General features: G+C 33.6%; 2 protein-coding genes and 1 pseudogene across 2 annotated transcripts; 2 read left to right on the top strand and 1 right to left on the bottom strand.

Annotated features, from left to right (window-relative positions):
- Window positions 1-483: 483 nt before the first annotated feature.
- On the bottom strand, window positions 484-1,900 carry LOC117925695 (xyloglucan endotransglucosylase/hydrolase 2-like). Its single transcript, XM_034844772.1, has 3 exons — window positions 1,571-1,900; window positions 1,148-1,341; window positions 484-1,052 (listed from the first exon to the last, which is right to left on the bottom strand). The coding sequence occupies exons 1-3, from the start codon at window positions 1,850-1,852 to the stop codon at window positions 659-661; spliced, it is 870 nt and encodes a 289-aa protein (XP_034700663.1). The 5' UTR covers window positions 1,853-1,900; the 3' UTR covers window positions 484-658.
- A 5,805-nt stretch (window positions 1,901-7,705) lies between these two features.
- On the top strand, window positions 7,706-9,017 carry LOC117925102 (probable xyloglucan endotransglucosylase/hydrolase protein 23). Its single transcript, XM_034843965.1, has 3 exons — window positions 7,706-8,050; window positions 8,149-8,342; window positions 8,438-9,017. Exons 1-3 carry the CDS (start codon window positions 7,766-7,768, stop codon window positions 8,847-8,849), a joined length of 891 nt encoding a protein of 296 aa, XP_034699856.1. The 5' UTR covers window positions 7,706-7,765; the 3' UTR covers window positions 8,850-9,017.
- A 1,810-nt stretch (window positions 9,018-10,827) lies between these two features.
- On the top strand, window positions 10,828-12,732 carry LOC117925104 (annotated as a pseudogene).
- Window positions 12,733-13,798: the final 1,066 nt, after the last annotated feature.

Below are 13,798 nucleotides of genomic sequence, written 5' to 3'. Positions count from 1 at the left end.
AGTATCAAATTTCATTATATTAGAGAAATTATAAAAATTGATGAGATGAAACCTAAATTTTGTAGATTAGAAGATCAAATTACATACATTTTTATAAAGCCACTAAAATAGTTGTGTTCAAGAATAAGAATATCTTTTTTAGTTTTAAAAATTATTTTTATTTATATAAAAACTTATTAAAATAAAAAGAAATTTAGCTTCAATTTTATACATATAATATTATATAATTCTCCTACCCGGTTAGCCCACCCCTACTTAACTTTTTGTCATTTTTTCTAAACAAGACTAGGAATATATTTATAAAATAGCAAGGGGTTGGAATCAGTCTCATTTTCCATTCCTAGAAATAGTACACGAATACAACACCTAAGGCTGTAAAGTGTACCCACATTTTCAAGAAACCTTTATGTAAAGTAAAGCTCTCAATGTCAATTACCACCTCACACTTACATATCACCGACAGATACGACAAAGAATTTTGACTTCATATGTATACTTTCATACCTCTATTCATTGGCCACTTCAATCACAAACAAAAATTAAATTCCAACCAGCCCATATTCAACATTTACACTTTATTGAATGCATAGAAATATGTACAGTACCAAGCAAAAGGCCTTGTTTTATACGAAGAAAGTACACAATTTCCATTCAAGTCTTAAGCACATTCAGGGGGAGGGCTTTGTGGGAAGCGCTTAGTGTCAGTGCAGTAGTTGTAGATCATGTAATTCTTCTGCACCCACCTCAGCCTTGCCTGGCTGGTGGAGTCCAGCTCATGTTTCATCCATGGACTGTTGCTGGAAGATGGAGACTTGGAACTGCATGAGGATGCTCCTGAAGACCACACACAGGCATTACTGGCATCAAAGTTCCTGTAGGAGGCAGTGAAGGGTGCTTGGGACCAGTCTGTTTTTACGAGTCCACCTCTTGTAGCCCAGTCATCTGCATTCCAGAGACTGGAGTATATCCTCATGGGCTGCTTCTTTGGGAATGGAATTCCCATGGCCTCCAGGTTCTTGAACACTCTAATGGGTGTGCCATCCACTGAGAATCTGTACAAAAAAATTCAACCCCAAGTTGAGGATTAAATTAATCAATCTTATATGATAGTGATATGTATTTGTAGCAGTTATGCAAGGGTTCTCACAGGATGTTATGGGGATTCCAGAGGACGGAATATGTGTGAAAGTTGGCAGTGGGATCGAACCAGAGGTAGAACTGTTGCTCTCTGTCGCCCTTCCCTTGGCTGAACACATTGGTGTGAAGAATGTAAGGATCACCACTGAGGTTCCCCAAGAATTCAAAGTCTATCTCATCATGGGTTGACCCTAGTGACGAAAACTGCAACACATGAAGCCAAAATTAAAAAGAAGCTGTACTCCCCAACTTTACCTTTGTTGCAACATATAATAAAGACTAAGTCTTCAAGTTTAAAATATTTGGAAATAAATTTTATCCAATGAATTTTAACCAGTTGTCAATATTTTGGATATACCTACGTATGAGTATACCTCCTGAAGCACTGCAAAATTTTTCTAAAAACTAAGACTAATAGAAAAGTTAGTCATACATAGTAGGCGGTGACCGTGCCTGCAGAGTTGCCAGGGACAAGCTTAAGCTGCATATCGATCTTTCCAAACAAATACTCATTCTTGGACTTGAACCCTGAGCCAGATGCTCTGTCCAAGGAGAGAGTGAGGAGCTGGCCCTTGTCAAGCAGCTTAGCACGGTCATTTCCCCAAGTGATGTCAAAGTCTTGGTAAAAATTGCCAGCAGAGGCAGCCATGAGAGAGCAAAACATGTATACTACCAACCCCAATAGAGAAGATGAAGAAAAAGGAGAAGAAGCCATTGAATAAGTGACTTGAGACTTGGAAGTGGTATTTTAGTTGGGGTGGGATAATTGAGCATTTTGTTGGCATTTTATAGGAGGGAAGAGATAGAGATGAAGATCGAAGAGAGAAAAGGAGAGGTTAATTTTGAGTCTCATGCCAAGTACTTGCCAGCCATGAGTCTGCATGGGGGGGCTCGAAGTTGGGTACAGTTGGCTAAGTGAAAGTGATAAGTCATTAGTGACATCCCAACCACTACTCACAATACTTGGTCCTCGAGAGAAGACACCTGATTTGCCACCTCTCCAAGAGATCATCACCAATTCTTAGCCTATTTTAGATTAGAGCAATTGAGAAGATAAGCTCAAACCGTAGTGTTATGCTTGAGGATGTGCCAAGATTTTATTGGTTGATTGGCTTCAAATTTCAAGTTTTCTATTTTATCAATTCACTTTAGGCATGAGGTTGATGTATTTTTTGGAACATGCATGTGAATAAGTTATATTTATATGACTGAATCATCTCTTTCTCGACTAATTTAACTTGGAAAGGAGCATCACTGTTGGAGGAGATGGGCTCACCTGTGAAAATCCTTACGACTTTTGTCAAGCATTAGTGGTAAAGTTAAGTACACTGCATCAGAAAAAGAAAAAAAAATATAAAAGAAATGGGGGAGGACGACTTGGACTTATGATGTGATGCTTTTCAATTGGTATCTTAGCTGTGGGGCTATTCAGATAACATCTTACTACTATTGACGGTGGGGGCTATTCAGATAATATCTTACTACTATTGATGGTGGACAAACATCAGTTTGTTACAAATTTAGTGGCTTGCATCTGGATGGAGAGAGAGAGAGAGAGAGAGAGAGAGAGAGAAGTGCGTGGCTGACAAGTCGCTTGTGTTTGAAGATAAAAGAGACGTGTTCGAATAAGAAAAGAGTAACAAAAAAAGGGGGAGAGAAAGAGAGTAAAAAGATCTTAAGATATATAATATTTTCATATATACTTAGATTTTTTTTCACATACCAACCTAGTAAAAGGTTAAAATTAATATCTAAATGAAATTCAAAGCAAAAGACCAAGTAAAAATAAATTGGGTCTGTTTACTTTCCTTAGGGCTAGTACAATCTATAGACTAGTTGCAAACGAGTAAAATTGATTAGGTAATGTTAATTATTCTTAAATCATATTTCCTTTAAATTAAATTTCAATGATAGAATGAAACACATCTTTATTCTTTCTTCTTTTTTTCTTTTCAATCCCACATTGATATTCCATTGATTCAATTATTTGAATAAGCATGATGTCTTTTAGTGGGATCCTATTATCTAGAATGTGGAATAGGCAGGATCAAATCCAATCAGCTTGATGGTATGTTTGAAAAGGAATGGTTTACCTAAACATAAGTGGAAAAATGAAAGACATCTCAACCATCTTCCTCACTCAAGGAAATTTTACTTTAAAAAGTAATTATTTTAAAGGTAAATATAAAAATACGAAACTTTTTCTCATTGATTTTATTTTTATCCAAATTTATCTTTTTAAAAGATAACTTCACTTTTAGTCTTTTTCTTTTTAAAAGACAGTTCATTTTATATTGAATTAAATTTTTTATACTAAACTAAATTTTTTAATAGATTGGCTCACTTTTACACTAAACTCATATTTTAAAAATGCGACTTCTACTTGAAATAAAAAAGTATGATTATTTAAGAATTATTTTTTGTGGTACATTTTTTAAAACAAATACATTACTTTTACATAAAACTCCTTCACTCATTGCCTCTTGCTCTTGGTAATTTGCAGCAATTAACATCACAAAACTTTTCATTTATATCTATAATCTTGTTGATCATAGAATTTTGTAATTGGTAATTTCAAGAAAATACAAACAAGTTATAATTTTTATTTTTATTTCTACAAGGGAAATTCACTTAATTTTAATTAAATATAAAAAACTCTTATTTAAATTGATATTTTAAAAGATAAATCTCTTTTCTAAATTCCATATGAGTCTTCACCCATATTTTATGATTTAATTGAAACATTTTAATTTTCAAAAGCTTAATATATATAAAAATAAGAGCAATTTATCTTAGAAATTATGTTATATTTGATTAAATATTTATGATAATAAACTCGTATTTTTACAATTATAACTTTTAATTAAAAATAATAATTCAATTAGAACCAAAAATTCATGATATTGTTTGATTGTGAAGTTTAAATCAGTTTCATTGTATTTTGCTTAGGATGTCAAGCGTCGAGATATTTAGTCAGTTTTATTGTGCTTTGTAAAAACAAAAAATTATGTATTAATTAACGAGTTTACCCTTATTATATATTTAGAGTTTTATTTATTTAGAATGTGGTTATAATTAAAAAGTATTTTTAAGAGCTTTATCATTATAAGTCTTTTTTTTTTTTCTGATTAATGGATTATTAAATTATTAAGTATTAGTACACTGTCAACGTATAGGTGATATTAATTATAAGAAGAATGTTTTTTTTTTTTTTTTTTTATCCTTGCTGGCGTATGGAAATATCCCAAATATAAAAATATAGGAAAAGTGGGATATTTTGGGTGTCGGGGACTCTTGGTACCAAACTCTAAAGGACTATCATCACCATTATTTTTGTATTATAATTATTATATAGAGTAATGATTGAAAGAAACAACACTATGAAAAAGAAATGGGAGAAAGTCATAATACCAAGACAGATACATTAAAAGGCAGCAAGAAAATGTGCCCAAAACCAGCTAGCAATCCTTGACACTAGTGCAGGACATATGGCTGGTGAAGGAGACAGGCTGCCAGCAGAGGTTTAGTTATAAATGTTGTCCTTGCATGATATTAAATAATTGTATCATTACAAAGTCTCATTGTCATACTTTTATATCCACAAGTTTTCTTCTCAACAAAACTAAGAAATTTCTCAACCACTTGACATATATTCTTTCATTATTTATTGTAGATCAACCATAAAAATATCGGTAATCAATATCGATACTTTGATTTTACAGATATATCGGAGATATATCGACGAATATTTTGAAAAAAAATATAAGCTTAAAATTATTAAAAACTCATAAAAATGTAAGGAAAATTTCATAATAATATAATTAAAAGTATAATAGACATTTTAAAGTTATTTTATTGAAAATTTTGATATATGTATAACATGATTTATCATATTTGATAATAATATCGTATGCATCGATAAAAATATGAATTTTATAAGTGTACATTTATTATTAAATTACACCTAATATTATGATATTTGATTATAATATATTTAATTTTAAAATATATATTAGTATTAAAATATGATCCATTTAATTCAATTGTATTAAACAATATAAAATAAATTATGATATATATATATAATTTTTTAATATTTAATTAATTATTAATGATATTAAAAACACTATGAAGAAAATTATATAATTTTTATATTTTTGGTAATTAATTAAAATACTTTGCATTTAATTATAAAATAATTATAATTAATTTGCTCTTTAAAATATTCTTATATTTTGTTATATAATGAGTTTAAGTATATATAAATTTATTGTATATTATATATCAAAGGAAGATTTAGGGTTCAAATCCTCTCGGCAACAACAAATGGGAGGACACTGTAGTAGCACTGTAGCGCGTTGACGACACTAGCGCATTTGACTTCGTTGACCTACGTTGACCATACGATATATCGGGAAAAATCGTCGATTTATCGCCAAAATCGCCGATATATCGCAAGAAATAGCCGATTTCTCGATATTACTCCCGAAATATCGTCGGACCGATATTTCTTCATAAAATATCGTGTCGAAACTCTTCGATACACAATATTTCAGCGATATATCGCCGAAATATCGCGATATTTTCTTCCTTGTTGTAGACTGACCTTATAAAATATAGCTTTATAGAATTTAAAAAAAAAAGAAAATAAAAAAGTTCAAATTTTCTACACATTTAAGGTGATTAATGACTTATAAAAGAATAGTTTCAAAAATAGATTTTATAGTTATTAGAATAAAAGTCTATTAGAGGATTTGGAATGGTGTTAACATATTTCTTGTGTTTTTAATTTTTTTTTTAAATAACTTTTATCTTTAAAGTCTTTTTTTCAATATTTTTTATATTTATATAATTATTTTTTAAAACAATTCTAACAAATAAGTGAAAATAATTGAGATACGTTATTAAAAAAAGTTTTATTTTAAGATTTAAAAAAAAAAAAGTTCAGATTTTCCACACATTTAAGGTGATTGGCGACTTATAAAAAGTTGATGCTATTTAGAAACATTTTTAGAAATAATTATAAAAGAATAGTTTTTAAAAACAAATTTGATATTTTTTAGAATAAATTAAAGTCCATTTGAGGATCTAAGAATGTTCTCAACATATTTTTTTGTATTTTCAAATATTCTTTTAAAAATACATTTTATTTTTAAAATTTTATTTTTAATCATTTTTCATATTCGTATGGTTATTTTTTAAATAGTTCTAACAAATAAGTGAAAACAATGTAAACCAATTGAAGTACATTATCAAAAATAATTTATTTTAAAAACAATTCTCCGAAAATGTAGTTTGAGAAAATTACTAACCAAACATATTGTCCTTTTTTTTTCTCAAAAATAAATATTGTTCTTGAGAACAATTGCCCAATATAGTCTTAGGTTTGATAGCTTTTATCTTAAAAAGTGTTTCTAAAAAAAAATTAACTATTTAGAAAAATTTAGAAACTACTTTTAAAAACTTAAAAAATCATTTTTAAGGTTGGAAAATCACTTATAATTTCTAAAGAAATACTTAGAGTCCATTTGGTAGTAATTTTAGGAACATTTTTAATTTTTCTAATACTTCAAATATTTTGTCATTTAAATATTAAAAATGTTATAAACGTTTCCTAAAATTACTCTCAAACACACTCTTAAAGTCCATTTAACAGTGATTCTAGGAAACGTATCTAATTTTTTTAAAGATAAAAATTTTCATATATTAAAAATACTAAAAACACTTCCTAAAACCACTACCAAACGCACTCTAAATAGATGATTCTCCTAAAAATACTTTAAAAAAAAATGGAAGAAGGAGAAGAAGAAAATACTTCCACTAAAAATGCATAAACAATAACAAATACACTTAAAAAGTTGTTCAATGTTGGTCTTGAAATTCATTGCCTCGAGCTAGCATTAAGAGAATTAAGTAACTGGGTTGGGCTTTGCTCGGGGCAACCTCGCATGGCCCAATTAAGTTTTCAGGCTGGACCAAGGTAGGAAGCCCGGGCCAAGCTCAACCTTAGCGTGTAAGTACCTCGAGCATAGAATCGAGCTACAAATCTAGATGTAGAGTTAGGCTTAGATCGGGTTAGTGAAATTTATACAAAAAATATATAAAAATAAAATAAAATTGGCCTAGCGAATTACATAACTTGGATTGACCACATTGGAACTACTTCGGTTGAGTTCCTTACCAATGTGATTGATACAAATTCAATGACTAAGATTTGATTTTGCTCAATCCAACGGGTGAAAAAAAAATGGAAAAATGGAGATGCAAAAAACATTTGTGAGCAACGCGGTTTCAAGGAGTTTGATTCGCTTTTGTTTTGTCACTCAATGGCGGTGGTGGCTTTAGGTATGGGCAATGAATGGTGTTTGGGAAATGGGAAAGTGGGTCTACACTTTTCTCTTTTAAATTCGTACAAAATCCGCGTGAAAATGAACTGGGTTTTGCTATTTGATGACCACTCGTCTCTACCTACATTAAGAGTCCATCTGTGTACAGCTGCTGACTGAACCTTCCTCATCTCCTTCCAATTCCCCCAGAACTTCTACTATAAAACCCCACACACCCACGCTATTCTCTTCACTTCCATACTCGAGCTGTTTTTCATTTCTCATCTCTATATTCGCATTCAATGGCTTCTCCTTCTACTTCAAATCTTTCACCAAAGTTGCTCTTGCTCTCTCTTCTGCTTGGTTCCTTTGTGGTTGCTTCTGTTGGTAACTTGTACCAAGATTTTGATCTCACTTGGGGTGATGGCAGAGCCAAGATCCTCGACAATGGACAGCTTCTTACTCTCTCCCTTGACAAAGCCTCTGGCTCTGGCTTCCAGTCCCAGGATGAATATCTGTTCGGGAAGATTGATATGCAGCTGAAGCTTGTGCCTGGAAACTCTGCTGGCACTGTCACTGCCTACTATGTAAGCCTCCTCTTTACCAAGCGTTTTTCCATCAAATGCTTTCTTGGTTTCATCTTCTTCTGACTCACAAATCAATATCCTGATTTCTGTAATTGCAGCTATCTTCACAAGGCCCTACCCATGATGAGATAGATTTTGAATTATTGGGGAATCTCAGTGGAGATCCATACATTCTTCACACTAATGTGTTCAGCCAAGGCAAGGGAAACAGAGAGCAGCAGTTCTACCTCTGGTTCGACCCTACTGCCGATTTCCACACATATTCTGTTCTCTGGAATCCCCAGCGCATTATGTAAGTATTATTATCCTGATCTCCAAAACTGCAATCTGGTTTATGTTTTTTGGGTTTTGGCATTGATTTACTCATCCGGGGTATCGCTGTTTCAGCTTCTCTGTGGATGGCACCCCCATCAGAGAGTTCAAGAACTCAGAGTCCATAGGTGTTCCATACCCCAAGAACCAGCCCATGAGGATATACTCCAGTCTCTGGAATGCTGATGACTGGGCAACAAGAGGTGGGCTGGTGAAGACAGACTGGAGCCTAGCCCCCTTCACAGCCTCCTACAGGAACTTCAATGCCAATGCATGTGTTTGGTCCTCTGGATCATCTTCTTGCAGTTCAAACTCTCCATCTTCTACCTCCACCAATGGTGGATGGTACTCACAGGAGCTTGATTCCACAAGCCAAGAGAGAATGAAATGGGTGCAGAAGAACTACATGATCTACAATTACTGCACAGACACAAAGCGATTCCCACAGGGCCTTCCTCCTGAATGCACTGCCACTACCACGTCCTAGAAAGAACCGAATCTAAGTCCATTCAATCAATTCTATTCTTTCATTCTTTATCATTATAGTTGTTGTTACAGCAGCAGAAACATCATACTGTTTGCATTGTAATATATGAGTCAATTCGGATAATAAAAGATTCTTTATGAATGACATGCACTGTTCTTCGAGCCTCAATTTGGATGTCAGAAACCACTAGAGAAAGAAAAGGGCATTGTCGAAAATAACTGAAGAGATTAACCATTGTCAATATAATTTTTAACTTTTTTTCAATTTGTTTTCCCTGTTCTTTAACTTATGAGACACAGATGGGGCCTTGAACCAAATTTAAGGAGTAAATAATTTTGATTTCCTTCCTTTAAATTGCAAACAGCAAGAAAGTACAGTTAAAACCACATAAACCAAGCACTGAATCACATAAAAGCTCCGGGCATGATGAAGGGGGCAAACAGACACGTGAAAAACCACCAATCCATGAACCCAAAAACAGTCCCATGCCCTATGAGTTATCTATTGTTATTTTCTGTCCTGCCTTCTTTGCTTGTGGAAGTCAGCAAGCCTCTTTATGGTGCTGGTGATATGTAGATTGGGTGTGGACTCATCTTAACATTGTAAATGTATTTTAAAGTTGGGAATGATCTTTAGCCTCAGAAAGAACAATATCTATTCATTGGGATTGGATTGTTATAAATGATATTAAAATCGATCTCTAACCCCTCACGTGAGAATTTGTTTAGTCCCGCAAAAGATGTACGTCTATTTTGCCCCACAATTCTATGAAATACAACAACAACATTACGTCTATATGAAGGGTGGATAATTGTGATATCTCATATCGGGTGGGGGGGAAATTTTTCTAGAGCTATATATATGTATCAACTCCTCTTAATCTTATAAAAACATTTTAAAGCTATCAGGATCTTTTGAGTCTAGAGCGGACAATATCGTTTAACACACGAGTCTGATCCTCTTCTTATGACAGATAAATTGATTATTAGTTACTTCTATTACAATAGATAATACATGAATACTAAGCCACCTCTGATTTTTGTTTTATGTTTTTGTTTAAAGTTTCTCCCCTGTTCACATTAGGTAAGCTCTACTGTATGTGAGTAGGTAACTGGATCTTACTATGGGTGTTGAACAGGCAGTGATGGAGCCTTGGGCAGGTGCTGCTTGTCTTCCTCTCGTTGTTTTGGCATTTAGGATCTTTATACTTGGAAAAAGTGGATGACAGTGGGTGGAGTTATCTATATAGGAAGCTCTTGTCCAGCACATTTTTTACACTAAAACGCTCTTTTAAAGTTTGATTCCGGTAAAAGGAAATGACTTCGATCAATTAATCAGCATCCACCAATCATGACATGTTCTTATTGAGATGATATTACAGAGAAGTGAATACATTTTAATGTGGTGTCTGGTGAAGATGCTCTAATTTTTCAAATAATTCAGTGAGTAGGAAGAGAATGATCATTCTTTGAATATAACACTTTATTAAACATATGCAGCAAAAGATGCAAGAGAGAGGACTTAGATTTTGTTAGCACAAGGGACTTCAAAGGAGGAGAGCTTGCGTTCTCTTTGGTCGGAAGAAGCTATTTATAGAGTTTTTCCATGGGTTTCTAATGAAATTTCTTACTTATTCAGATCTCTTTCATTTTAGTAGGATTGGCAACTTTATAGACCTTGGAACTATGATCTTTGACTATTCTTGTTCTTGCAGTAGTTTTTTTTCTCTGATATATGTTTTTGTAGTCAAGCCATCATGTTGGTGATTTTACTGGCCTCCAGAAAAAAGAATACTTTGAGATGCCCAAAGTGGGGATTGTTAAATCTTCTGCACCTTCATCTGGCATTTTTATTTTTTTTTTTTCTTTACTCTTAATTCAGTGCAAATAATAAGAAATAAACTGCATATGAAGCCATGAGAATCACCTGCCTTTTCCGGGCTATAACTCGGCTTGTGCTATCAGTGTTTATTTGTTGTCTGATTGATGCACTTGCTGCTACCAACTGGCAGTGATGATGGCTTGGGCAGGTGCTATTTGTCTCTCTCTCCCCTGTTTTTTAGCATTTAGGATCCTTCACACTAGGAAAAATGTCTAGGGAAGCTGTAGTCCAGCACATTTTTACACTGAAATGCCCTTTTGTGGTCTGGATCTTAAGCCACAAGCTTTACTACAGTAAAAAGAAAATGATTGGAGTCAAGTAATGATCAAACCAATTGATCAGGACAAGTTTTTGTTAAGCTGTTAACAACTTTGATATGCTGAAAAGGATTCCAAACCTGGTTGGGGGACGCGGCAGAAGTTAAAAGCAATGATATTTGCTCAGTACTTTTCCATTGGTATACCGTGTGATTGTGATGATTTTAAAAATATCAGGAGGAAGTCGGTTTTGGTTGTATTGTGAGTACTGATGAAGGAGGCCCGTTTGCAGATGGGTTACCACTGCCACCTGTATACAACTCATTTTTTGGCTCTCCAACTTTGAACCTTCCCAGAATTAACACACCCCTCTCTCTCCACCATTAGTATAAATGTGGGCTGAGAGATCAATTTCAATTCACTGAAATCAAACATCTTCTCTTCAAACACCTCTTACCAACCATACAGCACATCCCTCAATGGCACCCATCTATTCTTCTTCTTCAGCTGTTTCTACGGCCCTGCTAATCTCTGTAGTGGTAAGCTTCTTAATGGCTGCCACAGCAGGTAACTTCTACCAAGATTTTGACATCACTTGGGGGGATGGGCGTGCTAATATACTCAACAATGGAGAGTTTCTCACTCTTTCCCTTGACAAGACCTCTGGATCTGGTTTCCAGTCCAAGAATGAGTATTTGTTTGGGAAGATTGACATGCAGCTCAAACTTGTTCCTGGAAACTCTGCTGGCACCGTCACCGCCTACTATGTAAGCCCGCCTTTCATATTACTTGTTGCACATCGTCCTCCATTTGATGATCATTTGTTCTCCAGATTAGTATGTAGTTCTCATTCATGTATGTGTGGATTGCAGTTATCTTCACAAGGGCCAACCCATGATGAAATCGACTTTGAATTCCTGGGGAACCTCAGTGGGGATCCATATATCCTTCACACTAATGTGTTCAGCCAAGGCAAGGGAAATAGAGAGCAGCAGTTCTACCTGTGGTTCGACCCAACTGCTGATTTTCACACCTATTCCATTCTCTGGAATCCCCAGCGCATTATGTAAGTACTATTCTCCAAATCTTCAAAACTGCAATCTGGTTTATGTTTTTTGGGTTTTCATATTGATTTACTCGTCTGGGATATCTCTGTTTCAGCTTCTCTGTGGATGCCACCCCCATCAGAGAGTTCAAGAACTCTGAGTCAATTGGTGTTCCATACCCAAAGAATCAGCCCATGAGAATATACTCCAGTCTATGGAATGCTGATGACTGGGCAACAAGGGGTGGGCTCATCAAGACAGACTGGACCCAAGCCCCCTTCACTGCTTCCTATAGGAACTTCAATGCAGATGCCTGCATTTGGTCTTCTGGAGCATCTTCTTGCAGTTCAAATACCCCACTTCTATCTCCCCCAGTTCTGATTGGTACTCACAAGAGCTAGATTCCACAAGCCAAGAGAGAATGAAATGGGTGCAGAAGAATTACATGATCTACAATTACTGCACTGACACAAAGCGATTCCCACAAAGCCTTCCTCCTGAATGCACTGCAACCACCACATCCTAGAAGGAAACTCAACCTTAAGGCCATTCAGTTGATGTTTTCTTTGTTGGCTTGTATCGTTTTTGTAACTCCATTCTTTCATTTTTTTTTTATCATTTTTTTGTCATCAAAACAACAGAAGCATCACATTGTTTACGGTATAATATATGAGGATTTCTGAGTAACTTTTGTCATCACTTATTGCTTCAAAATTCAAATGAAATAGGGTGGGAGATTTGAAACTCAATCTAATGATCATCAGTGTGGTAGAAAAGTGTTCTCATCCGTGCCAATCTCTGTAATGGTTAGCTTCATAATGGCTGCCTCTGCAGGTAACTTCTACCAAGCTTTGACATCACTTGGGGAGATAGGCTTGCCAATATACTCATCAATGGGGAGCTGCTTACTCTTCCCTAGAGTTCATGAAAATTTCAGCATTCTTTAACAAAGAAGTCTTGTAATCTAATCATATTGAGAAGTGACACGATTCAATTCGCAGTGGCTTTGTTATTTTAACTTAGGTAAGCAAGTTGTTCTAAAATTAAAATTAAAAAAAAAAAATAGTTTTCATTCAAATAAAGTTGTTTTAAAAAATAATAATAATTCAAAAAACCAAACCGTTTTAAAAATACTTAACCCTCTAAACAATTTTTTTAAGACTTAATTTTAGTATCCTAATTTTAAATAAAATAAAATAAAATGGTTTTAAATATATAAGGTAAATTTATTCTTTTATACAAAAATGTTCTTTTTATATAGAATTTATTTTTATTTTTTATTTTTTTATATAAAAAAAAAAAGTGTATCCAAACAAATATTAAAAGTACAATAATTTTAAAAACTACTTAAAATTTTGAGTTACTACCTCAAATTTAAAACAAAAAAATTAAAGTGATTCTTAGTATATTGTACAATCAATACTTTTTATATAAGATGTTTTACTTCAATATAGAAATCAAGAAATGAAATCCAAATGGATGATTGGTATATGTTTAGATAGTTTTTATATATATATAAGATAAAAATAATTTAATTATTTTGTACAATGTAGACAAAGGTCCATCAATATTACACATTAAGCCCCAAAGCCCAATATAGAAATGAGTCAAATGACAGATAGATACAAATGCAGCTAGCTACTTCAAAACTTGAACCAAAAAGTGTAAAGTAGTTATTTTCAACACTAGAGATACATTTCCAAAAATCATAAGTTTATCTCAATGACAAACATAGTTTTCAACTAAATTAAAGAAATTAACTTTC

Source organism: Vitis riparia, chromosome 11, assembly GCF_004353265.1.
Source record: "Vitis riparia cultivar Riparia Gloire de Montpellier isolate 1030 chromosome 11, EGFV_Vit.rip_1.0, whole genome shotgun sequence".
Taxonomy (NCBI): domain Eukaryota; kingdom Viridiplantae; phylum Streptophyta; class Magnoliopsida; order Vitales; family Vitaceae; genus Vitis; species Vitis riparia.
This window is presented reverse-complemented; position numbering and strand designations above follow the sequence as displayed.

Excerpts from the sequence above, each read along its gene's own strand:
- LOC117925695 (XM_034844772.1), bottom strand. The coding sequence starts at position 1,852 with ATGGCTTCTTCTCCTTTTTCTTCATCTTCTCTATTGGGGTTGGTAGTA. Across the intron at positions 1,342-1,570 it reads GCACGGTCACCGCCTACTAT|TTTTCGTCACTAGGGTCAAC; the intron begins GTATGACTAACT and ends CATGTGTTGCAG. Across the intron at positions 1,053-1,147 it reads TGGAATCCCCATAACATCCT|ATTCTCAGTGGATGGCACAC; the intron begins GTGAGAACCCTT and ends TTTTTTGTACAG.
- LOC117925102 (XM_034843965.1), top strand. The coding sequence starts at position 7,766 with ATGGCTTCTCCTTCTACTTCAAATCTTTCACCAAAGTTGCTCTTGCTC. Across the intron at positions 8,051-8,148 it reads GCACTGTCACTGCCTACTAT|CTATCTTCACAAGGCCCTAC; the intron begins GTAAGCCTCCTC and ends CTGTAATTGCAG. Across the intron at positions 8,343-8,437 it reads TGGAATCCCCAGCGCATTAT|CTTCTCTGTGGATGGCACCC; the intron begins GTAAGTATTATT and ends TCGCTGTTTCAG.